General features: G+C 43.7%; 1 protein-coding gene across 2 annotated transcripts; it reads left to right on the top strand.

The window, feature by feature from the left end:
* The first annotated feature begins 1,128 nt into the window (after window positions 1-1,128).
* NLRP9 (NLR family pyrin domain containing 9) lies at window positions 1,129-27,203 on the top strand. 2 transcript variants are annotated; one of them, XM_086349757.1, is made up of 10 exons: window positions 1,129-1,264; window positions 2,188-2,553; window positions 5,332-6,895; window positions 12,114-12,275; window positions 17,729-17,896; window positions 19,149-19,319; window positions 21,661-21,831; window positions 24,331-24,453; window positions 25,280-25,450; window positions 26,818-27,203. In XM_086349757.1, exons 2-10 carry the CDS (start codon window positions 2,274-2,276, stop codon window positions 26,948-26,950), a joined length of 2,943 nt encoding a protein of 980 aa, XP_086205883.1. In that variant the 5' UTR covers window positions 1,129-1,264; window positions 2,188-2,273; the 3' UTR covers window positions 26,951-27,203. The 2 variants fall into 2 exon arrangements, with proteins under 2 accessions (XP_086205883.1, XP_086205882.1); XM_086349756.1 differs by having other exon boundaries at window positions 24,331-24,501.

Genomic DNA, 27,203 nt, shown 5'->3' with positions numbered 1-27,203 from the left:
AATGATACCACCTGCTTCAGAGGGCTGAAGACAATCAGATCTTGCCTTAAATGCTCTTACCTGGAGGGCTTTTGCATTATTAGCATCCAGTGAATGTTAAAGCTGGTGGAGACTCTTGTGATTGTCCATGGTGGGTGATGTTGGTAAGAGTGATGCTGGGGCAAAGTCCCCACAAGTCTCAATAATGACCGTAATGGGGTATCCAGAGACACCTGTGGCGGAACCCTCACCTTTGAAAAAGAAGGAAATTCTGCCATATGCAAAAACATGGATGGGCCTGGAAGATGTGGTGCTCAAGGAAATAAACCAGCCACAGAAGGAAAAATACTGCATGATTCCACTGCTATGAAGTACCTAAAATAGTCAGACTCATAGAACCAGAATAGAACGGGTGTTTCCAAGGGCTGGGGCAGAGGGAGGAGGAAGTTGGGGGTAAACGTTCAGTGGGTATAAACTCTTGGTTATGCGAGATGAATTCCAGTGTTCTGCTATTCAAAACATGCCTATAGTTAACCATACTGTGTCAGACACTTGAATATTTAAGAGTGGGACTTCCCTGGTGGTCTATTGGTTAAGACTCCACCTTCTGATGCAGAGGTTGTGGGTTCAATCCCTGGTCAGGGAACTAAGATCCCACATGCTGAGGGATGTGGCCAAAATTCAATAAGCAGTACATAAATTAAAAAAAAAAAACACATTTAAGATTGTAGGTCTCACATGAAGCGTTCTTATCACAATAGAAAAAGACATTTGCTAATTCTAATTTCTGCCCTTTCCATCTAGAGCTAGTTTACTCGGGAATATTCGTAGATTTCCTAATATATGAATGCTTCATCTAGGTGCTGCTATGAAAGTTGAGAGGACACACGCCATAGGCTCCCTTGGGAAGCACACATCTGAGAAGTTAGACACTCAGAGGATGAGCGGAAGGTTCCTGACACCAGTCTCCACACTTTCCATCAACGGTAGTGAGAGAAGACTGTTCAGTTCAGCCCAGTGATGAGATGGTAGAAAGAGAGCTGTGAACAGCTTCATGGGAATGAATATCCAGAAGCCAGCAACTCCTGAAGCAAGATCATTCACACCTGAGGTGGAAAAACAAGCCCAGTTTCCCATCACCTTCGGAGACTCGTCAATCAAGAGCCACGCCAGCCAATGGGAAGAGAGAGATTTTGTGACCAATCAGGAGCAGGCACAGCCTTTACGTCTCAGTCTCTACAGCTGCTCCTTGATGGCCAGTCAGGAGGATCAGGGACCAGACTGGGTGAGGAGGTCTTATCGCTGATCTTTCTTTTCCTTCATTTTCCACTCTCAGAGCTTACTGTAGGTCGGGGGGTGCTTAAAGGACAAGAGAGAGGGGTACCAGAAATGGCCAGGTCTCCCCCGCTTTGTTTTGGCAAGGGTGTACTAAAGTGAAAAGCATTTAAATTCACAGAGAGGTTGTGTATCCAGCACTTTCCCTCTTTAAATCTCCATGTTTCTCAACTTTTTTTTGCTGGTATTTACCTGTTCCCCGCCACCCCCACCCCCGCCCCAGGTAGTTCCGATTTTTATTTTAACAACACATCTTTAGGCTGACCCTTGCCTACATGAAACAAACAATGCTAACAAAGCAACACAGATTTCCATTTGTATTCTTATTTCTATTTTTAATTTGAGGATAATTACTTTACAATGTTGTGTTGGCTTCTGCCATACAACAATCCTCTCTCCCATGGACTGCAGCACACTAGGCTTCCCTGTCCTTCACTATCTCCGGAGTTTGCTCTAATTCATGTCCACTGAGTTGGTGATGCCATCCGACCATCTCATCCTCTATTGCCCCCTTTTCCTCCTGCCCTCGATCTTTCCCAACATCAAGGTCTTTTACAATGAGTTGGCTATTTGAGTCAGGTGGCCAAAGTATTGGAGCTTCAGCATCAGTCCTTCCAGTGAATATTCAGGATTGATTTCCTTTAGGACCGACGGGTTTGGTCTCCTTGCAGTCCAGGGAATTTGGTTTAGTATAAGCCACATTTTCAGTTGCTAGCACTGAATTCACATACGTGATTTTGGGATGTTGAGAAAGGATGGGGTACTCCCCCCCCCCCCAACTGAAGCTGGGAAGATAGATTTTAAACAAGAAATGCATGATATGATATCCACATCTGTTGAGATTTAACTTCATCATGACACCCTTCTTCCCAGGTATCATATCACTTATTGCTTCTTTTTGAGAATTTCCCCCTCCCCCTACCGGCTGGAGAAGTCCGGCTCCGCAATCCCGTGACAAGATGGCCGAATCTTTTTTTTCTGACTTTGGCTTGTTGTGGTACCTGGAGGAGCTCAAAAAGGAAGAGTTCTGGAAATTTAAGGAGCTCCTCAAGCAAGAACCTCTGAAATTGAAACTCAAGCCCATCCCGTGGACCGAACTAAAGAAGGCTTCACGAGAAAATGTGTCAAAGCTGTTGAGCAAGCATTACCCGGGAAAACTAGCCTGGGACGTGACCCTGAATCTGTTTCTTCAGATCAGTCGGGATGATCTCTGGAGGAAGGCTCGGAATGAGATCCGACGTAAGTGTCCTGGGAGGGATGGGGAGCAGGGACCCCGGGGGTGGCTGGTTTACTGGGAGCTTCTAATGAAGGTCACTTCATTACTGAGCTAGTGGCCATGCCTCCATTTGTTGAGAATGTGTTACGGGTCAGTAGGACCCTTGGAAATAGTAGAATTTCAAGCCAGCTCTGGTCATTCATGGGCCAGAGTGGATGAATAATGTCCTCAGACCATTCATCTAAGTGTCTTCTCCTCATTTTTTTGTTCCAAGCTGAGTCAATGCTAGTTTAAAAGATCCGCTGGAGAAGGAAATGGCAACCCACTCCAGTATTCTTGCCTGGAGAATCCCATGGACAGAGAGGAGCCTGGCGGGCTCATGGGGTTGCAAAGAGTCAGACACGACTGAGCACCTGGGGCTTAGTATCTGTGTCACCAGGACTGCTGAGATGGAATTTCATGATGCTTCTAACCCACTCTTTTTTTTTTTTTTTTAATAATTTTTAAAAAATTTTATTTTTTAATTGAAGGATAATTGCTCGACAGTACTGTGTTGGTTTCTGCCATACATCAACGTGCATCAGCCATAGGTATACCCATGTCCCCTTCTTCTTGAGCCTCCCTACCACCTCCCACCTCATCCCACCCCTCTGGGTTGTCACACAGACCCAGTTTGAGTTCCCTGCATCACACAGCAAATTCCCACGGGCTATCTGTTTTACACCTGGAATGTTTTCATGCTACTCTCTCCATTTGTGCCACCCTCTCCACCTTTCTTTTGATTAAATATTTTTTTATTGGAGTAGAGTTGACTTGCAGTGTTGTGTTATTGTCTGCTGTACAGCAAAGTGACTCAGTTATACAAGTACATGTGTCCACTTTTTTAAAGGTTCTTTTCCCATTCAGGTCACATCTTTTTCACCAGACTTGCACAAGAAACTAGGCAGAATCCTAAGATGAGGAGATAGCAGATGCCCCCGCTCCCACAGGAAGCGCTTTTCATGTGTGATGTCGTTTCATTTTTACCATGACTCTGAGGTTTGCAAATGAGAAAAATGCAGACCTAACAGTGTCCCCGCATGTTAGATGACGTTTCCAAAAGGGACACATCTGATTCAGGACCAGTTATTTTTGACTCACTGAAGGGCTTTACATCCTCCTTTGGGAAAGTACGCTATTTTTTTCCCCCTCAGAGAATAAGATCAGTTGAATTGTAAATCCTGGCAAACAAAGTGACAAAATACCAGACAAATCACTCATTAATTTTTTTCTCTTATATATATATAGACACATATATTTAAATTTATTTTTGAGTGTTTGATCTTAAATTGGAGTTCATGAACATGGAAACTCTTCCAATATTTCTTTAGATTTTATTTTTCTGCTCTCAAGGTTCTCTTTTATCTGTTTTCATGGCTTTATTATGATTTCTTAAAAGGAATTATTGTTGATTTATAATGTTAGAATGTTGTGTTAGTTTCAGATGTATAGCCATGTAATATGTAATTTATATTATACATTAAATATGTTAGTAATAATTTGTTGTTGTTTAGTCGCCAAATTGTGTCTGATTCTTTGCAACCCCATAGACTGTAGCCCTTCAGGCTCCTCTGAACATGGGATTTCCCAGCCAACAAAAACTGGAGTGGGTTGCCATTTCTTTCTCCAGGGGATCTTTCTGACATATAATTTATATATTATGTATTATAATGCACAATATACATAAATATTATATAGTACATAAATTATATAAGGTATATATATTTCATATTCTTTTCCTTTATAAGTTATTACAAAGTAATGAGTAAAGTTTCCTGTGCTATGCAGTAGGTCCTTGCTGGTTATCTGTTTTATACATGTTCAGTTGTGTCTGACTCTTAGTGACCCCATGTACCATAGCCTACCAGGCTCCTCTGTCCATGGAATTCTCCAGGCAAGAATACTGAAGTGGGTTGCCATTTCCTTCTCCAGAGTGTCTTTCTGACCCAGGGATTGACCATGTCTCCTGCATTGGCAGGTGGGTTCTTTGCTGCTAAGCCATCATGGAATCCCTAAATAGCAGTGCTTATGAATTCTTGACTGTGCAGATAGTGTTCTTCTAGTTTGAAATGTAATCCTCAGATGTTCATATTCTGTGTAAAATCTGGGGTAGATTTTTTGGGGGGGATTATGTTTTTGTCTAGGTCTATGCCCAGCAGTGGGATTTCTGGGCCGTGTGATAGTTTTATTCCTAGGTTCTTAGGACACATTGGGAGAAGGTGAGGGCGGGATGAATTGAAAGAGTAGTACTGACATATACACACCACCATGTGTAAAACAGACAGCTAGTGGGAAGCTGCTGTGTAGCGCGAGGAGCTCAGCTTGGTGCTCTGTGATGACCCACGTATTTAGGGATTCCATGATGGCTCCACAGCAAAGAACCCACCTGCCAAAGCAGGAGACATAGAACATATAACTAATTCACATTGTTGTACAGCATGAAATAACACAACATTATAAAGTAATTACCCTCTAATTAAAAAAATCCTATAAGCCATAATGGAAAAGAATATTAAAAAAGAATGAATATATAAGTATAACTGAATCAGTTTGCTGTACAATAGAAATGAACAACATTGTACATCAACTATACTTTAATAAAAATAAATAAGAAAAAACCCCAAAGTTTATGAGCCTGGTCCCCCATGGGCATACATCAGTCTTTGCGCATATGTTTGAGTAAATCCATAGGGTTTGTTCTCAGTACCAAATATGGGGTGTATTTTTTTTAATTGTCTTCTCTTCTGTCCCTGTTAATTCAGAGAAGATAAACCCATATAGAAGCCACATGAAGCAGAAATTCCAAGTCCTATGGGAGAAGGAGCCCTGCCTTCTGGTTCCTGAAGATTTCTACGAAGAGACCACAAAGATTGAGTACGAACTCCTGAGCACTGTCTACCTTGATGCCTTCAAGCCTGGAGAGTCCTCACCCACTGTGGTCTTGCACGGTCCTGAAGGGATTGGAAAAACAACCTTTCTGAGAAAAGTGATGCTGGAGTGGGCCAAGGGAAACCTATGGAGGGACAGGTTCTCGTTCGTCTTCTTCCTCACAGGCCGTGAAATGAATGGTGTGACGGACATGAGCCTGGTGGAGCTGCTCTCCAGGGACTGGCCTGAGTCTTCAGAGCCCATTGAAGACATCTTTTCCCAGCCAGAGAGAATCCTCTTTATCTTGGATGGCATGGAGGAACTGAAGTTTGACTTGGATTGCAACACTGACCTCTGTGAAGACTGGGAGCAGCCACAGTCCATGCAGGTTGTCCTGCAGAGCCTGCTGCAGAAACAGATGCTCCCAGAATGCTCTCTGCTCCTTGCACTCAGCAAGATGGGGATGAGAAAAAACTACTCCTTATTGAAGCACATGAAATGCATCTTTCTCTTGGGGTTCTCTGAGCACCAAAGGAAACTGTATTTCTCTCATTACTTCCAGGAGAAGGATGCATCCTCGAGAGCCTTCAGTTTTGTGAGGGAGAAGAGCTCACTCTTCGTCTTGTGCCAGAGCCCCTTTCTCTGTTGGCTGGTCTGTACCAGCTTGAAGTGTCAGCTGGAGAAAGGAGAAGACCTGGAGCTGGACTCTGAAACCATCACTGGTTTGTACGTGTCTTTCTTCACAAAAGTATTCAGATCAGGAAGTGAGACCTGTCCACTGAAGCAGAGAAGAGCCCGTCTGAAAAGCCTGTGTACCTTGGCTGCCGAGGGTATGTGGACTTGCACGTTCCTGTTTTGCCCTGAGGACCTCAGGAGGAACGGGGTGTCCGAATCGGACACCTCGATGTGGTTAGATATGAAACTTCTTCACAGGAGTGGTGACTGCCTTGCCTTCATCCATACCTGTATCCAAGAATTTTGCGCCGCCATGTTCTACATGTTCACACGACCCAAGGACCCACCTCACTCGGTCATTGGAAATGTGACCCAGCTCATCACCAGGGCCGTGAGCGAACACTACTCCCGCTTGTCCTGGACAGCAGTATTCCTGTTTGTGTTCTCAACTGAAAGGATGACCCACAGGCTGGAGACGTCCTTTGGTTTTCCACTGTCTAAAGAGATAAAGCAGGAAATAACGCAAAGTCTTGACACTTTAAGTCAGTGTGACCCCAATAATGTCATGATGAGTTTCCAGGCATTATTCAATTGTTTGTTTGAGACCCAGGACCCAGAATTTGTAGCCCAAGTGGTGAATTTCTTCAAAGACATTGACATTTATATTGGTACCAAAGAGGAACTGATAATATGTGCAGCCTGTCTGAGACATTGCCATAGTCTGCAGAAATTTCACCTGTGTATGGAACATGTCTTCCCAGATGAGTCTGGATGCATCTCAGAGTAAGTCCATGTATTAATTCCCTCTCTCCTACGTGCCAGATTTGTGCCAGTCCCAGATAGGCTTCCCTGGTAGCTCAGATGGTAAAGAATCCACCTGTAGTGCAGGAGACCGGAGTTCAATCCCTGGGTGGGACAATCCCCTGGAGAAGGGAATGGCAACCAACTGTAATATTCTTGCCTGGGAAATTCCATGGACAGAGGAACCTGGTGGGCTACAGTCCATGGGGTTGCAGAGTCAGACACAGCTGAGTGACTAACAGTCTCACTTTTCATTTTCTTTCCAGCCCCCAATGGGTATTTCATAAAACACTGTACTTCTGTACTTAAAAAACGTGACTTTTGTAGTCAAAGAGACATTGGTTAGAGTCCTTGCACTGCTATTTGCTAGTGTTGTGACCATGAACTGTAAGTCTTCAGTTTTTCCATCTGTTTAAATAGGGGTCAGCATCTTCATAGGGCCAATGTCAGGTTGAAAGGTAAGCAGTTTTTATTGTTGCCAGAACAATGCTTCTCCCTACCCCGCCCCATAGCATTTTAGCATATCCTGATAATTCCACTGGGAAGGCACACTTAGAAGATTGTGCCTGATTTCCTCCAGATTTTGCCAATGTGTCTTTTCTCTTTGCTGATTTTATTTATTTTTTAAAAATTGATTTATTGATTTTAATTGGAGGCTAATTACTTTACAATATTGTAGTGGTTTTTGCCATACACTGACATGAATCAGCCATGGGTGTACATGTGTTCCCCATCCTGAACCCCCCTCCCGTCTCCCTCCCCATCCATCCCTCAGGGTCATCCCAGTGCACCAGCCTTGAGCACCCTGTCTCATGCATCCAACCTGGACTGGCAATCTGTTTCACATATGATAATATACATGTTTCAATGCTATTCTTTCATCAACCCACCCTCGCCTTCTCCCACAGAGTCTGAAAGTCTGTTCTTTACATCTGTGTCTCTTTTGCTGTCTTGCATATAGGGTCATCATTACCATCTTTCTAAATTCAATATATATGTATCAGTACACTGTATTGGTGTTTTTCTTTCTGGTTTACTTCACTCTGTATAATAGGCTCGGGTTTCATCCACCTCATTAGAACTGATTCAAATGCATTCTTTTTAATAGCTGAGTAACACTCCATTGTGTATATGTGCCACAGCTTTCTTATCCATTCATCTGCCAATGGACATCTAGGTTGCTTCCATGTCCTGGCTATTATAACCAGTGCTGCAATGAACATTGGGGTACACATGTCTCTTTCACTTCTGGTTTCCTCAGTGTGTATGACCAGCAGTGGGATTGCTGGGTCATATGGGAGTTCTATTTCCAGTTTTTTAAGGAATCTCCACACTGTTCTCCATAGTGGCTGTACTAGTTTGCATTCCCACCAACAGTGTAAGAGGGTTCCCTTTTCTCCACACCCTCTCCAGCATTTATTGTTTGTAGACTTTTGGATCGTAGCCATTCTGACTGGTGTGAAGTAGTACCTCATTGTGGTTTTGATTTGCATTTCTCTGACAATGAGTGATGTTAAGCATCTTTTCATGTGTTTGTTAGCCATCTGTATGTCTTCTTTGGAGAACTGTCTGTCTAGTTCTTTGGCCCATTTTTTGATTGGGTCATTTATTTTTCTGGAATTGAGCTGCAGGAGCTGCTCATATATTTTTGAGATTAATTCTTTGTCAGCTGCTTCATTTGCTATTATTTTCTCCCATTCTGAAGGCTGTCTTTTCACCTTGCTTATAGTGTCCTTCGTTGTGCAAAAGCTTTTAAATCTAATTGGGTCCCATTTGTTTATTTTTGCTTTTATTTCCATTACTCTGGGAGGTGGGTCATAGAGGATCCTACTGTGATTTATGTCAGAGAGGGTTTTGCCTATGTTTTCCTCTAGGAGTTTTATAGTTTCTGGTCTTACGTTTAGATCTTTAATCCATTTTGAGTTTATTTTTGTGTATGGTGTTAGAAAGTGTTCTAGTTTCATTCTTTTACAGTGGTTGACCAGTTTTCCCAGCACCACTTGTTAAAGAGATTGTCTTTTCTCCATTGTATATTCTTGCCTCCTTTGTCAAAGATACAGTGTCTATAGGTATGTGGATTTATCTCTGGGCTTTCTATTTTGTTCCATTGACCTGTATTTCTGTCTTTGTGCCAGTACCATACTGTCTTGATGACTGTAGCTTTGTAATATAGCCTGAAGTCAGGCAGGTTGATTCCTCCAGTTCCATTCTTCTTTCTCAAGATTGCTTTGGCTATTCAAGGTTTTTAATATTTCTATACAAATTGTGAAAGTATTTGTTCTAGTTCTGTGAAAAATATCGTTGGTAGCTTGATAGGGGTTGCATTGAATCTATAGATTGCTTTGGGTAGTATACTCACTTTCACTATATTGATTCTTCTGATCCAAGAACATGGTATATTTCTCCATCTATTTGTGTCATCTTTGATTTCTTTCATCAGTGTTTTATAGTTTTCTATATATAGGTCTTTTGTTTCTTTAGGTAGATTTATTCCTAGGTATTTTATTCTTTTCGTTGCAATGGTAAAAGGAATTGTTTCCTTAATTTCTCTTTGTTTTCTCATTGTTAGTGTATAGGAATTTCTGTGTATTAATTTTATACCCTGAAACTTTACTATATTCATTGATTAGCTCTAGTAATTTTCTGATGGTGTCCTTAGGGTTTTCTATGTAGAGGATCATGTCATCTGAAAACAGAGTTTTACTTTTTCTTTTCTAATCTGGATTCCTTTTATTTCTTTTTCTTCTTTGATTGCTGTGGCTAAAACTTCCAAAACTATGTTGAATAGTAGTGGTGAGAGTGGGCACCCTTGTCTTGTTCCTGACTTTAGGGAAAATGCTTTCAGTTTTTCACCATTGAGGATAATGTTTGCTGTGGGCTTATCATATATGGCTTTTATTATATCGAGGTATGTTCCTTCTATGGCTGCTTTCTGGAAGGTTTTTAATCATAAATGGATGTTGAATTTTGTCAAAGGCTTTCTCTGCATCTATTGCTAATCATATGGTTTTTCTCTTTCAATTTGTTAATGTGGTGTATTACATTGATTGATTTGTGAATATTGAAGAATCCTTGCATCCCTGGGCTGATTTTAACTTGCATTCTTTCATTAGGCTCAGGCTCCCAGCTCACACTTTAGCTCTCAAACACATACCGTCTTTCATTGTCATTAAAAAAAATTAATGTATAGTTGAGGGACTTCCCTAGTGGTCTGGTGGTTAAGACTCCATGCTTCCATTGCAGGGGACATGGGTTTGATCCCTGACTGGGGAACTAAGATCCCATGTGCTGTGTGGCACGGCCAAAAAAATGTATAATTGACACGCAACATTATATTGGATTCAAGTATGCAGCATAATTTTTAATATTTGTATATATAGTGAAATGGTCACCACAGTAAGTCTAGTTAATATCTTTTACCATACATGAAAAGTGAAAGTGTTAGTCACTCAGTTGTGTCCAGTTCTTTGCAATCCCATGGACTGCAGCGTGCCAGGCTCCTCTGGCCCATGGAATTTTCCAAGCAAAAATACAGGGGTGGGTTGCCATTCCCTTCTCCAGGGGAACTTCCTGACCCATGGATTGAACCCAGGTGTCCCGCATTGCAGACAGATTCTTTACCATCTGAGGACCAGTTAACATCTGTCATCATACATAGTTACAGATTATTTTGCCCATAATGAGGACTTTTGTATCTACCCTAATGTTCGTAGCAGCCTTATTAAGGTATGGAAAGAACTTAGGTGTCCATCAACAGACGAATGAATAAAGAAGATGTGATATGTATACGTATGTATACTAACACATATATATGGAATCTAGAAAGACGGTACCAAAGAATTTATTTGCAGGACAGCAATGGAGAAACAGACAATAAGGGACAGACTTATGGACACGGGGGTGGGGAGGAGAGGGTGAGATGTATGGAGAGAGTTACATGGAAACTTATATTACCATATGTAAAATAGATAGCCAATTTGTGAATTTTCTGTAGGTCTCAGGGAACTCAAACAGGGTCTCTGTACCAACCTAGAGCGGGGAGATGGGGAGGGAGATGGGACGGAGGTTCAAGAGGGAGGGGACCTATGGCTGATTCATGTTGAGGTTTGACGGAAAACAACCAAATTCTGTAATGCAATTATCTTTTACTTAAAAAATAAATTTAAAAAGATGTGATATAGATAGATAGAATATTACTCAGCCATAAAGTCGATATCTTGCCAATTATGACAGCATGGATGGATCTGTAGGATATTATGCTTAGTGAAATAAATCAGAGAAAGATAAGAACTGTACAATTTCACTTATATGTGGAATCAAAAAGATAAAACAAATGAACAAACATATGTAGTAGTGTATATGTGTCAATCCCAAATTCCTTATTTATCTCCCCCCCTACATTTCCCCTTTGGTAGCAGTAAGTTTGTTTTTGAAATCTGTTTCTGTTTTGTAAATAAGTTCATTTGTATTATTTTAGATTCTGCATACAAGCAATATCCCATGATATTTGCCCTCCTCTTGCCTGACTTACTTCACTTACTTTGGTAATCTCCATGTCTGTCCATGTTGCTGCAAACGGCCTTATTTCATTCTTTTTTAATGGCTGAGTAATATTCCATTGTGTGTATCTGTGTATATGTATATACACTACATCTTTTATCCATTCATCTGTTGATGGACATTTTCGTTGCTTCCATGTCTTGGCTATTGTTAACAGTGCTGTGGTGAACATAGGAGTGCATGTATCCTTTTGAGTATATCTGGTTTTCTCCAGATATGTGCCCAGGAGTGAAATTGCTGGACTGTATGGCAACTCTATTTTTGGCTTTATAAAAAAATTAATTTGTTTATTTTTGGCTTTGCTGGGTCCTTGTTTGCTGCCCGCAGGCTTTCTCTCATTGTAGTAAGCAGGGGCTCCTCTCTAGTTGAAGTGTACGGGCTTCTCATTGCAGTGGCTTCTCTTGTTGCAGAGCACAGGCTCTAGAGCACGTGGGCTCAGTAGCTCAGACTTAGTAGTCATGGCACACGGGCTTAGTTGCCCCAAGGCACGTGATCTTCCCAGATCTGGGATCAAACTTGTGTCTCTTGCATTGGTGATTCTTTACCACTGAGCCATCAGGGATGGAAGCCCTATTTTTAGCGGTTTAAGGAGTGAGTTGAGTGGAGCCATGGAAGAATCATGGTATTTGTCTTCCCACAGCACCATCGAGAAGCTCACCCTCTGGCGGGATGTGTGCTCAGCATTCACTGCCAGCGAGGACTTCGAGATACTAAATCTGGAGAACTGTCAGTTCGATGAGGCCTCTCTGGCTGTTCTCTGCAGGACGCTATCTCAACCCGTCTGTAAACTCCGCAAGTTCGTGTAAGTTGGATCTTCACCTGTTCTTTAAGTCAGTAGCAGGGTGTCATTTTTTTCCCACTCTGTTTTCTTTTGAAAACCCGAGCTACAATCCCATGTGTCAAAAGCAAATTCTGAGCGCTTTTCTTGATTTAAGATGTTTCACTGAGTGAGACACAAACTGGGCAAACAGGAAGACTTGAAGACATTCGCTCAAGAAGCTTGGTTGCCAGGTTACAGAGCCTGGGTGAGAAAGGACAGATTTTCCTTTTTTCTGCTGTGAGTGGTCCCTAGAATTAGACCTTCCTTCCCACGGCATCACCTCACTTGTGTGCAGACGATTAGCTGTGGAGTTCATGCTGACTTGGAAAAATCTTGTTGTTGCTGTTTAGTCACTCAGTTGTGTCTGACTCTGCGAGCCCGCGGACTGTAGCCTGCTGCCAGGCTCCTCTGTCCATGAGATTCTCCAGGCAACCCACTGGAGTGGGTTGCTGTGCCCTCCTTCAGGGGTCTTCCCGACCCAGGGATTGAACCTGCGTCTCCTGCATTGGCAGGCAGGTTCTTTACCACTGAGCCACATGGGAAGCCCAGAGAAATCTTGTTTTGTTTCAGAAGCAGAATTGGCATTTTGGGGAACTTGGTGTTACCTCTGGGTGACACAACTGTGTGTTTTGGTCTAGTGGTGTGTTTGCACTGAGGCCCCCATTTCAGTTTCTCTGTCACACATGTTTTAACTGTGACATAAAACTTGCTTGGGGAGCCCAAGAGCAGATAGTCCTGATAGCTGGTGTTTGCTTGGATGCCAATGGATTGAGAATAGATGTTTCCCAGGAAATGGTGGAGGAAGGTGCTGAGGACAGGTGGTAAAAGAGCCTTAAGTTCATAAGAGAGAGAAATAATAAGAATAGCATAGAATGGGTAGTGTGTATAGAACAATTCTTAGGCCCGGAGCTGGTTGCTTTATATGCACCATCTCTGTCTTGTAATCCTTATAACAATTTCGTTATGACCTTTTTACAAAACAAATACCAGAAGCATAGTGAAGATCACAGTAATTCCCTGATGCTTTTCTTTCTATGGTGGAAAGACTGCTTTTTATGACAGCTAAGAAGTCAAGGAGAGGAGATGTTTCTCTAATGGAGAGCCTGCCTTTATGTACAGAATTGTACTTTTTTCTGTGTAATTTTTCAAATTTAACTTTTATATTATATTGAACTGTAGTTGATTCACATTGTTGTGTTAGTTTAGGTGCACAGCAAAATTAGTTAAATACACACACACACACACACACACACACATATACGTACATGCACACATACATGCATATACATATATCTTGGCTTCCCAGGTGCTGCTAGTGGTAAAGAACCTGTGTGCCAATGCAGGAGACGTAAGAGACTCAGGTTCGATCCCTGGGTTGGGAAGATCCTTTGAGGAGGGCATGGCACCCCACTCCAGTATTCTTGCCTGGAGAATCCCATGGGCAGAGGAGCCTGGCGGGCTACAGCCCCTGGGGCCACAAAGAGTTGGACCGGAGTGAAGCAACTTAGCACACAGGCACACATACATGTATCCACTCTTTTCAGATGCTTTTCCCATACAGATCATCACAGAGTACTGAGTAGAGTTCCCTGTGCTACACAGAGGGTCCTTGTTGGTTATCTATTTTGTAAACAGGAGTGCGTTTGTGTTAATCTCAAACTCCTAATTTATCCCCACCCCCCCCCGACCTTTCCCCTTTGGTAACCATAAGTTTGTTTTTGAAGTCTGTGAGCCTATTCCTGCTTTGCTAATAAGTTTCTTTGTATCATTTTTTTTTAAAGATTCCACATATGAGTGATGTCACGTGGTATTTGTCTTTCTCTGTCTCACTACTTAGTATGATCATCTCTAGGTCCGTCCATGTTGCTGCAAAGGCATGGTTTCCTTCTTTTTACGGCTGAGTAGTATTCCATTGTATATATGGACCACGTCGTCTTTATCCGTTCATCTGTCGATGGACATTTAGGTTGCTTTCATGTCTTGGCTATTGTGAATACTGCTGCTATGAACACTGGGGTACTTGTGCCTTTTCAAATTATGGTTTTCTGTGGATGCATACCCAGGAGTGGAATTGCTGGATCACATGGTAGCTCTGTTTTTAGGTTAAAACCTAAAATCTCCATTCTGTTCTCCTTCGTTCAGTTCAGTTCAGTCACTCAATCGTGTCCGACTCTTTGCAACCCCATGAACTGCAGCACGCCAGGCCTCCCTGTCCATCACCAACTCCCAGAGTTCACTCAAACTCACGTCCATTGAGTCGGTGATGCCATCCAGCCATCTCATCCTCTGTCGTCCCCTTTTTCTCCTGCCCCCAATCCTTCCCAGCATCAGAGTCTTTTCCAGTGAGTCAACTCTTCGCATGAGGTGGCCGAGGACTCCCTTCTCTCCACAGCCTCTCCAGCATTGATTATTTGCAGATTTTTTGATGATGGCCTTCTCTGATACTTTGAGTAACTTGGTTTGCCCTATGCCATCCTGTTGTCTTCAACCCCGCAAACTTATCACTTTCAAGCTAAATTTAACTCCTCCTTCAGCTTAAGTGTCGCTTCTTGCTATATACCAAAACTTGTGAGTCTAGGAACCCACCACAGCTGGGGGTGGTCTTGAGACACAGTGTTTCTCTGACTAATTCACCATGAAGAGGGAAAAGATCTCTCTCTTGTTTACCCTGATGTCTCCAGCAGCCAGCAAAATACCGAGTTTTCCAGGCGCTCTTTAAACTGAGGTCGAATGAATGTATGGATCCTTGCATTCTGGAAGTGGTTTATTCATTTCACAGAAAGAAATGGACTTATAAATGAATTGCTCTAGATCCTGCATGGATAGTAAAAAATGGACCTCATCGCAGTGTTGTTGTTTTATTTCTTCTGGAAGCTCTGCCAAAAATAAAGTAGGGGACTGACTTGCTCATACTTCAGTTCAGTTGTTGTTGTTCAGTCACAAAGTCGCGTCCAACTCTTTGAGACCCCATGGACTGCAGCATGCCAGGCTCCCCTGTCCTTCACTATCTCCCGGAGTTTGCTCAAACTCATGTCCATTGAGTCGGTGATGCCATCCAATCATCTCATCCTCTGTCGTCCCCTTCTCCTCCTGCCTTCCATCTTTCCCAGCATCAAGGTCTTTTCCAGTGAATCGGCTTTTCACATCAGGTGGCCAAAGTATTGGAGCTTCAGCTTCAGCATCAGTCCTTCCAGTGAATATTCAGGACTGATTTCCTTTAGCACTGACTGGTTTGATCTCCTTGGACTCTCGAGAGTCTTCTCCAGTATATACAGTTTATTGAAAAACGAGGACTAGTGGTCTTATACGGAGAAGGCAATGGCACCCCACTCCAGTACTCTTGCCTGGAAAATCCCATGGACGGAGGAGCCTGGTAGGCTGAAGTCCATGGGGTCGCTAAGAGTCCGACACGACTGAGCGACTTCATTTTCACTTTTCACTTTCATGTGTTAGAGAAGGAAATGGCAACCCACTCCAGTGTTCTTGCCTGGAGAATCCCAGGGACGGGGGAGCCTGGTGAGATGCTCTCTATGGGGTCGCACAGAGTCAGAAACAACTGGAAACGACTTAGCAGCAGCAGCAGCAGTGGTCTTCTAATTGAGAGATTGGTTGTTGATTTTAAACGGGGCAGATGACTCTGTAAAGGAGGAGACCAGGTTATCTGAAACCGCCTGAGTGAAGGTGTGAAAGAAAATGTGCATGTCCTTCCAAGGACCCTGGGGTTCCAAAATGAGGAAAACAGTTCCTCTTCAGCGTACACAGAAATGAATTATCATCATACCTAGAGTTTTTTTTTTTTTTTTTTTTTAAGAACTTTTTATTTTGTGTTGGGGTAGAGACGATTAACAATGTTGAGGTAGTTTTAGGTGAACAGCAAAGGGACTTAGCCATACAGATACAGGTATCCATTCTCCCCCAAGCCCCTTCCCCTCCAGGCTCCCACATAACACTGAACAGAGTTCCTTGTGCTCTACAGTAGGTTCTTGTTGGTTATCCATTTTAAATATAGCAGTGTGTACCTGTCCACCCCAAAGTCCGTAACTATCCCTTCCCCTCTGGCAACCATAAGTCCATTCTCTTAAGTCTGTGACTCTCTTTCTATTTTGTAAGTAAGTTCATTTGTATCATTTCTTTAAGTCTGTGACTCTCTTTCTATTTTGTAAGTAAGTTCATTTGTATCATTTCTTTTTAGATTCCACATGTAAGGGATGTCATACAGTATCTCTCATTCTCTGTCTGACTGACTTCACTCATTATGACATGCCCTGGCTCCATCCATGTTGCTGCAGATGGTATTATTTCATTTCTTTTTAATGGCTGAGTAATATTCCATTATGTATATGGAATGTAACACATCTTCTTTATCCATTCCTCTATCAGAGGGGAGAATAAATGGTAATTTCTGAACCATCATGATCTACTTGTTTTGTGATGAACCTTCACCATTAAGTTAATTTACCCAATCTTCAGAATATCCAGGAGAAAAACAAATATTTGAATCCAGTTTTCTCAACCTCAGGAGCCTGGGTCTCCAACCAGGGCATATACCATCTTTCTTTAATTTGTTTTATTTTTTTAAAGAAAACTTTAAAAAATTGTTTCCTTTTTAAAAAACCCTTAAAAAATTTTAGACCAAAATGATCTTTTCCTTGGGGAAGACAATCTTGTTTGGACATGGGAGGTATTGCCAGATATAGGAGTGCAGAGAGGCACAGACATGGTGCCTGGAATTTAACATGGGCTCAGTCTGGCTTCCTTATAATATCTGTGGTGGAATGCAGAAGTGGAGGGACTAGGCAGAAACAGGAGACCTCTAAGCACCTGATGTCCGAAGATCCCAGAAAGAATTCATAGGCGGGAATAACCAGAAGAAGGCTTCCCAGATGGTGCAACTGGTAAGGAACCCGACTGCCAGTGCAGGAGACATAAGAGACACGGGTTCAATCCCTGGGACAGGAAGGTCATGGCAACCCACCCCAGTATTCTTGCCTGGAGAATCCTACGGACAGAGGATCCTGGTGGGCTACAGTCTGTGGAGTCGAAAAGAGTCAGACATAGTGAAGTGACTTAACGCACGCACACACACATTCACAACCAGAAGAGCCAAATTATTGGAAAAAATTCTGAAGCTGGGAAAGATTGAAGACAAAAGGAGAAGAGGGCGGCAGAGGATGAGATGGTTCGATAGCATCACCTACTCAATGGACATGAATTTGAGCAAACTCTGGGAGATAGTAAAGGACAGGAGAACCTGGTGTGCTGCATTCCATGGGGTTGCAAAGCGTTGGACATGACTTAGTGACTGAACAATAACAAACCAGATATTAAAAAAAACGTATTAGGAGCCTAAGCATGACAAGTAGGAAGAATTGTGTAAGAGGTATCTTGCTTTGGACTTCATTGCATGAGTTACTGTGTCTCTTCCTCTTTTGTAGGTGTAACTTTGCTTCGAATCTGGCAAATAGCCTAGAATTATTTAAGGCCATTCTTCATAACCCTCATTTGAAGCACCTGAACTTCTATGGCAGCAGCCTCTCCCGTATGGATGCCAGGCAGCTGTGTGAGGCGCTGAAACACCCAATGTGCAACATAGAGGAACTCATGTAAGTCTTGGGGTTGTCCTCTGTGATGTAGATTTTTCCCTGTGTGAACTCGGCAGATTGAACACGCCTATCTCCCTTCCTGCCGTGGTCTCTCGCATGTTTCACCACGTCCATCTCAGTATCAGTAGACCTCCTACTAAGATGAGCATGGATGGGTTCTCAAGGGCAAAGCTTCCTCTCAGAAGGTCTGTCCCATCTTTTCTTTTGTGCTCACTTGAATGACCTCACAGATGCCTTATCTGATGCTCCTTGACTCTCCTCTCAACCAACCCTACCAAAGCCATAACTCCCATTTCTTTTCCCTTGAAGACAGTCACAGAGACTTAAAATGAGAAAGGTTTGTGGATGATCACAAATGTCATCTTGGAATCTGGCAGATAATAGAGGATAGAGGGAAAGTAATTTCCCCCAAATCATTGCTTTCTCCTGAAAATTATCTGGGATGCCTTTAGTCTCATTGGGGGATTTCTCAACAGACTCAGTCTTTTTTTCAGCAGGAAGAACAAAGAGAAGTAGTAGAAATAGCAATAAACAAAAGCAACTTGTTAAATCCACCAAGAAGACACACTCTTCTCTCCACCAGTAATATGACTGACAGATCACGTGCACTTGGTTAATTTCACCTATCAAGATTCATCAGGAGGGAGAGGAAGGGTCCATGCATAAGGGTTGTTTGAACATACAGGCTTGCTTTGTTGTTGTTGTTCAGTGGCTAACTTGTGTCCGACTCTTTGCGACCCCATGAACTACAGCACCCCAAGCTTCCCTGTCCTTCACTATCTCCCAGATCCATTCTTCACTATCTCTCTCATGTCCATTGAGTCGGTGATGCCATCCAACCATCTCATCCTCTGTTGCCCCCTTCTCTTCCTGCCTTCCATCTTTCCCAGCATCAAGGTCTTTTCCAATGAGTTGGCTCTTCACATCAGGTGGCCAAAGTATTGGATCTTCAGCTTCAGAATCAGTCCTTCCAATAACTATTCAGGATTGATTTCCTTTAGGACTGACTGGTTTGATCTCCTTGCTGTCCAAGGGACTCTCCAGAGTCTTCTCCAGCACCACAATTTGAAAGCATTTGTAATTTGAGTGGAAAGCAACAGGGATTCATGCAGAGAATCGTGTAATTACCTCTGCTTTTTAAAGAGTCTGGAGTTGGCAGGTGTGGATTGGGGGCCCTGATGTGGTCCAGGGCCAGTTGCCCAGACACCCTGTAAACATCCCGGCCGCCCCCCACCACCCGTCTCTCCCGCAGGCTGGGGAAGTGTGATATCACGGGTGAAGCCTGCGAAGACATCGCCTCTGTTCTCGTCCACAACAAGAAGCTGAAGCTTCTCTCCTTGTGCGAGAACGCCCTGAAGGACGATGGGGTGCTGGTGCTGTGTGAGGCCCTGAAGAACCCAGACTGTGCCCTGGAGGCGCTGCTGTGAGTCGGTGTCGGGGAGGGGAGCCTGCAGGGGACGGCCGCGGACCGCCCTCACACCACGGTCCAGCGAAGCGGGCTTGCCCCGCAGGGGAGCCTGGGGTTGAACTGATGAATTCTAGAGACGCAAGACGAGCCCTTAGCATCCAGCTTGGTGCCCTGGTTATCAAAGACGGTTGGTGCTTCTGTAGGTATACTGGGTGCTTGGTGGGGGGGATTCATCTGATTACTTGCAGGTGTGGGGCTTCACACGTCCTCGGTTATCACTGGACCCCTCCCCACCCCCAGTGTCCCCACCTCTTTCTTGCCTGGAGTTTCTATAAACCACACTGATTCTTTGTCGGTGGCAATAGAAAGGGTTGTCTATTTACCCAGGGGGGCCACAGGAGAAACTTAGTGTTAATTTCAAAAGAATACCTTAAAGTGGGGGAAGGGAGCAAGCACGCCCAAGTGTATGGAAGTGAATAGTAGGCTAGAAACAAAGCTTTTGTGTGTGTGCGTGGTGTACACAGGTGTGTGTATAGACATAAGTATTACATGCACACACAAAGTGGCATTTACAATAGAAGGCTAGAATATTGTTACTGAGATGATTTTTTTTTAGATTATAAAAAAGTCAATACTAAAATAAGTTCCAGGAACATTAAACATTAAAACCAAACTATTAAAAAAAAATAAGGGAAAACTCTGAACTATAACGATTTAGACCAAGAAATATTTAGAGGCACAAAAGAAATTACATATTGGAAGATGAAAGGACTTGGCTATTAAATCTTGCCTGGTATTATTCAGTAAATTAAAGCGTATTCAATAGCTGGTAATTTAAGTGGGATATATTTATCTAAGAGTTCTTTAAAATACATCATTTAACTTTTTTTGTTTTTAAAGTTGAATCTTTATTCCATAAAAATGAAAGACTACTGAAGATGCAAGAAAGTCACTAGTAATTTTAAAAGAAAAAATGTTCAACCTATTTCTATACTTTTTATTTTGAACTAGTTTTAGGCTTGGAACAAAGTTGGAAAAATAGCACAAAAATTCTCTTATAGCCCTTACCCCATCTCCCTAATGTTAAACCTTTTTTTTTCCCCCAAATAGTTAATATTTTTAATATTTAAATGTATAATACCATTTTAAACAAATGTGCAGATTTTAAAAATATATTCCACTAGGTCAGAATTCTGCAAAATGGGCAAATTTATAGTCTAATAGAAAGCATTGAGTTTTTTGTAAAGTCAATTGGCTAATAAATAAAAAAAAATATGAAAAGTCTATTTATAACAAACCTTAGAACTTAAAATTTTTGATGCAAGGTATTAATTCAGTATAACGTAAAATGGCAGAAAGTGGAGATATTTAGGGAAGGCATAATTGTAGAGTCATGGAACATTTGGAGATTATATTAAGTGACCGTTAAAGTCTTACATTTTCTTTTTTTAACTTTTTATTTTGTATTGGATTATTGCTGATTAGCAATGTTCTGATAGTTTCAGGTGGACAGCAAAGGGACTCAGCCATACATATACATGTATCCGTTCTCTGCCCAAACCCCCCTCCCTTCCAGGCTGCCACAGTGTTCCCTGTGCTCTACAGTAGGCCCTTGTTGGTTCTCCATTTTAAATACAGCAGTGTGTACATGTTTGTCCCAAACTCCCTGATTATCCCTTCCCACCTGACCATAGTTCTTTCTCTAAGTCTGTGAGTCTCTTTCTGTTTTGTACCTAAGTTCATTTGTATCATTTCTTTTTAGATTCCCCTTGCTACACATTAAAAAAAATTTTTTTAATTTATTTTTGGTCATGCTGGGTCTTCACGGCCCTAGTGACGGTGAGCAGTGGCTTCTCTTGTTGCGAGCACAGGCTCAGGAGTTGTGGCTCACAGGCTTCATTGCTCCGAGGCATATGGGATCTTCCCGGACCAGGGATCAAACCTATCTCCCCTTCATTGGCAGGTGGATTCCTGTGCACTGTACCCTCAGGGATGTCACCTCTGCTACACATTTTAATCTTCTTATTTTTCTAAATGACCACAGAGTACAAGAAAGTTTTTACATGTAGTTTCATGAAAAGATTACCCTATCAAGCTTATGTGGGCCTGCCAGGTGGCGCAGTGGTGAAGAATCCGCTTGCCAGTGCAGGAGACTTGGTTTCTATCCCTGGGTCAGGAAGACCCCCTGGAGGAGGAAATGCCAACCCACTCCAGTATTCTTGCCTGGGAAATCCCATGGACAGAGGAACCTGAAGGGCTACAGTCCGTGGAGTTGCAAAGAGTAGGACATGACTGAGCGAGTGAACGAGAACATAGAACTTGCGCAGGTTGACGGACGATGTGTGTGTCTTTGCAGATTGTCGCACTGTTGCTTCTCCTCCGCAGCCTGTGACCACCTCTCCCAAGTCCTTCTGTACAACAGATCCCTGACTTTTCTCGACCTGGGGTCAAACGTCCTGAAAGATGAGGGAGTGACAACTTTGTGTGAATCACTGAAGCACCCAAGCTGCAACCTACAGGAGTTATGGTACGCCTGGCTGGGGTTTGTTTGAATGTCAGTGTTTGATTTTGATTTTTGGCTCTTGGCAGCCCAGGAAAGGAACAGGAAGAGAGGAAAAGCATGGAGTCTTCTGAAAAAGGAAAAAAAAAAAAAAAAAAGCAAGGCTCAGTGATTACCCCACCTGATACTTCTGGGGCTTCCTGGCTGACAGATGTGTCTACTTTTTTTTTTTTACTCTACCTCTTCAAATTGATTTTTTTTTATTGCAGAATAATTGCTTTACAGTATTGTGGTGGTCTCTGCCACACATCAATGTGAATCAGTCATAATTATATATATAATCTCCTTGCTCTTTAGCCTCTTCCCCTCATCCCACCCACCTTGGTCATCACAGAGCGCCAGGCTGAGCTCCCTGTGCTATACAGCAGCTTCCCACTAGCTATCTGATTTATACATGTTGTGCTTGCTTAGTCGCTCAGTCGTGTCCAACTCTTTGCAACCCCATGCACTGTAGCCCGCCAGGCTCCTCTGTCCATGGGGATTCTCCAGGCAAGAATATTGGAGTGGGTTGTCATGCCCTCCTCCAGGGGATCTTCCCAACCCAGCAATCGAACCCAGGTCTCCCGCGGTGCAGGCAGATTTTTTCCCGTCTGAGCCACCAGGGAAGCCCGTTTTATACGTGGCACTCTATATGTCGGAGAAGGCAATGGCACCCCACTCCAGTACTCTTGCCTGGAAAATCCCATGGACGGAGGAGCCTGGTGGGCTACAGTCCTTGGGATCGCTGAAGAGTCGGACACGACTGAGCGACTTCACTTTCACTTTTCACTCTGATGCATTGGAGAAGGAAATGGCAACCCACTCCGGTGTTCTTGCCTGGAGAATCCCAGGGACAGAGGAGCCTGGTGGGCTGCCGTCTCTGGGGTCGCAAAGAGTCGGGCACGACTGAAGTGACTTAGCAGCAGCAGCAGCAGCAGTCTATATGTGTCAATGCTTCCTTGTCAGTTTTCCCTACCATCCTCTCCTTGTGCCCACCACTGTGCCCACCAGGCCATTCTCTCCGTCTGCATCTCCATTTCTTCTCTGTAAATAGGCTCATCAGTGCTGTTTTTTCTAGATTCTTAAGATGTGCATATATTATTTGATACTTGTTTTTCTCTTTCTGACTTACTTTACTCTGTATATCAGGCTCTAGGTTCATCCACCTAATTACAACGGACTCAAATGCGTTCCTTTTTGTGGCTGAGTAATATTCCATTGTATATATGTACCACAACTTCTTTATCCACTCATCTGTTTTTTTTCAATTTTTATTATAGTATATTTGCTTTACAATGTTGTGTTGTTTCCTACTGTAAGAAAAGTGAGTCAGCTAAGTGTGTGCATATATCCCCTCTTGGATTTCCTTCCCACTCAGGTCACCACAGAGCGCTGAGTGGTTCCCTGTGCTGGAGAGTAGGTCTTTGTTAGTTGTCTGTTTTATATATGGTAGTGTGTACATGTCAACAATTTGAGCACACTCTGGGAGACAGTGAAGGACAGGGAAGCTTGGTGTGCTGCAGTCCACGGGAACACAAAGAATCGGACACAACTTTGCAACTAAACAACAAGAACAACAGCATGTCAACTGTTGACATTTTGGCTGAGACAGTTTTTTCCTGGGGAGGGCGACTGTCCAGTGCCCTGTAGGATGGTGGTAGCTCCCTGTCCCTGTGTGGCAAGCCAAAAAATGTCCCCAGGCACTGCCCAGTGTTGCCTGGGGGCAGGAAGCAAAAATCATTCCTGCTTGAGAACATAGACACACATATACACACTCTATATGTATTCCATATATGTACATAGCAGACATATATGTGTGTATAAATGTGTTTATACATGTGTTCACGTGCTTGCCTACACAGATACATGTTTATCAGATTTACAGTATGTACATATGTATGCATGTATGTTCTGTATACACACTTGCATACTGTGTGGGTGGGGCACAATACTGTGAGGAGCCGTGAACTTGGAGACAGGAGATACACAGGAGACATCAAATTATGTGAGATATTCAGTGAAGTCCTTCCCAAAACGTGCTGTGTATACAGAGACTTGAAGGAAGTAGGGGGATAACTCGGCATATACTTGGATAAAGAGCATTAGAACCAGCAAGAACAGAGGTCCCTGAGGGGAGAGACTGGGCAGGAAGGAGAGTGCAGGGAGCCCAGGGTCGGGCAGAGGGCAGAAAGTGGAGGAGCTGCGTTGTGTCTCATCATCATCTCTATCATCACCTCTGTCGTCGTCTCCATCATCTCTGTCATCATCATGGCCATCTCTATCGTCTTTCTCATCTGTCATCATCATCACCGTCTTCTCTATCGTCTCGTCGTCGTCTCTGGTATCATATCCATCATCATTGTTACCATCGTCGTCATCTCAGGAACACTTGAGTATTTCTTCCTTTACAGGAATAAGTGAGCGTAAGTGAAGCCATTTCAGATTGGACCTCAGGGTCAGATACGTTTGTGTTTTTTTTCCCTCTAGGTTGATGAATTGCTACTTCACTTCTGTTTGCTGTGTGGACATCGCTACCGTTCTTATCCACAGTGAAAAACTGAAAACCCTGAAACTAGGCAACAATAAGATATACAATGCTGGCGCCAAACAGTTATGTAAAGCTTTGAAGCATCCTAAGTGTAAATTAGAGAACCTTGGGTGAGTGTCCATGGATGGTGGGAAAGCTTACCTATTTCAAGAAGAAGAAAAGCTGGAGAATGAAAGGGACGAACGGGATGCAAGTTTAGAAACAAGTGCAGTGAAGCAATAAATGCCAGCCATGAAACCAGGGTTTGCTCCAGCTTGCCACGGGCTGACTTGTGGGACTTGGTGGTTTTGTTTTTCATATATAGTTTTATCTGTTTATTTGGCTGCTCTGGGCCTTCATTGCTGTGCACGGGCTTTCTCTGACTGCAGCCAGTGGGGGCGAGCGGGTCCCACTCTCTACTTGGGGTGCACGGGCTTCTCTTTGCAGTGGCTTCTCTTGTGGAGCACAGGCTGCAGGGCACACAGGCTTCAGCAGTTGTGGATTCCAGTCTCGATAGCACAGGCTCAGTAGTTGTGGCTCACAGACTTGGTTGCTCCGTGGCATGTGGGATCTTCCTGGACCAGGGATTGAACCCGTGTCTCCTGCATTGGCAGGCGTATTCTTCACCACTGAGCTACCAGGGAAGCCCTGGGACTGGGTGGTTTCTTGCTGGGGTGGGGAAGTGAGCTGTCCTGTGCATTGAGGGAGGTTTCGCTGTAACTCTGGCCTCCCTCCACCCACGGGAGGCTAGCAGGACTCCTCGCATGTGTCAGATGTCTGCAGGCACACATGTGCCCCAGTTGAGACCCACTTGTCCAGACTGAATGTCTCTTCTCAGAGGCGTGGCCTTGGCACCTCGAGGTGGTGTGTACGCCAGCCCACCTCATGCTGGTGTGTCCCCCTGTGCAGGCTGGAGGCCTGCGAACTCAGCCCTGCCTCTTGTGAGGACCTAGCCTCGGCTCTCACCACCTGCAAATCGCTGACTTGCGTGAACCTGGAATGGATCACCCTGGACTATGATGGGGCGGCGGTGCTGTGTGAAGCCTTGGTCAGTCTGGAGTGCAGCCTGCAAGTGCTCGGGTGAGTGGATGCTGTTCCCTCGGTGATGAGTGACCCCCGAGGGAGGTGGGACCACCGTAGGTTTGTGCAGTCTCGGCACCATTGACATGAGCTGGAGACTTCTTTGCTGGGGGTGGCTGTCCTGTGCATCGAAGGATGTTGGTCGAGCGTCTCTGGTCTCAACCCACTCGTTGTGTTCCCTGGAGCACCTCCTTGAGAGATGATGACCAGAAATACAAGCTTTAGGCACTCCCATGCTGCTCTGGTGATTAGGCTTCTGCACTTTCATTGTTGTGGCCCGGCTTCAATCTCTGGTCAGGGAACTGAGATCCTGAAAGCCACATGCCCCTCCAGCACCAGGAAAAAAAAACCCTTCAAAATTGCTGAGACAAGATTTTAATTGCTCTCACCGCCCAAAGAGAGAGATTGTGTGATGTGGTAGAGACGCTAGCTAACGCTCTGATGGTAAGCACTTTGCAGTGTATAAACATATCAAACCAACGTGTTGCAACCTTAACCTTACACAGTGTTGTATGTCAGGTATATCTCGTAACATTTGAATTAACTTTAAAAAAAGAATGTCCATCGTATCTATCACCTGAAGTTTTTTTAAAGGCTCCTGGTATTGTCAAATGTCCCCTGACAACCAGAATCACCTCCAGGTAAGAATGACTCCTTTACTAAAAACACCATCTCCTACTTAATTTGCCTGAAAAAGTGCAACTGCAGCTCAGAGCCAGGAGGGTTTCCATCAAGGACAGAGCAGGGTCTTGGCACAGAAGTACATTTCCTGAAGAGCAGGAGTCAATATTGTTTGGAACATTATGTTTTTTTTTCCTTTTAAACTTTGTATTTTGTACTGGGGTACAGCCAATTAACAAACGTGATAGTTTCAGGTGAACAGTGAAGGGACTCAGCCATACATGTACACGTACCCATCCGCCTCCAAACTCCCCTCCCATCCAGACTGCCACGTAGCACTGAGCAGGGTTCCCTGCGCTCTACAGTAGGTCCTTGTTGGTTCTCCATTTTAAATATAGCGGTGTGTACATATCCATCCCAAACTCCCAGACTATCCCTTCCCTCCATCCTTCCCCTCTGGCAACCATAAGTTTGAGGAACATTATGTTTGCATTTAGAGTGTGTGTAGCTGACTTCCATAGGATGAACATCTGAGTGCCTTCCATTTACCAAGACCCTGATGACCTGCAGGGGAGGGACAAATGGTTCACACCCCTCTTGCTCACTCTCCTAGTCTCTAGGAAGGATTTTGTGCATCCTTGGTACAACTCTCCCAGGAAAGAGTGAAGGGAACTAGCTATTGGGGTGTAGAGAGGGCAGCAATCATGTATCAAGTCAACACAGCTTTTCTTTTTGTATTTTCTCAGCCTGAACAAATCTTCATATGATGAGGAGATTAAGATGATGCTGACGCAGGTGGAAGAGATGAACCCCAACCTCATCATTTCACACCATCTCTGGACTGATGACGAGGGCAGACGCAGGGGTATACTTGTCTGACAAGAGCATGTCCTGAAGTAATCTTCTCACAAAGGTGTCCCCCTCGGTCACTTTGGCATCTCCCCTCCTGACACACCCTGTCATGTAAATGGTTCATCAGGGCCAGTTGATGATTTTGAAGCTCTTCCTTCACAGTATTGTAGTGATACGATTGTGGGGTTGACTATCTGTGCCTAAATCCTCTACCTCCCATTAAAGTTCCTATCCTGCCTTGCAATGTGTAGAAGAAAAAAAAATACATTACATGTAAACA

The sequence above is a fragment of the Bos grunniens genome, chromosome 18 (genome assembly GCF_055505025.1).
Source record: "Bos grunniens cultivar Pamir isolate PY7600 chromosome 18, Bosgru_T2T1.0, whole genome shotgun sequence".
NCBI classification, from domain to species: Eukaryota; Metazoa; Chordata; class Mammalia; order Artiodactyla; family Bovidae; genus Bos; species Bos grunniens.
The sequence above is the reverse complement of the archived record's forward strand: the minus strand, read 5'-3'. Positions and strand labels throughout refer to the sequence as shown.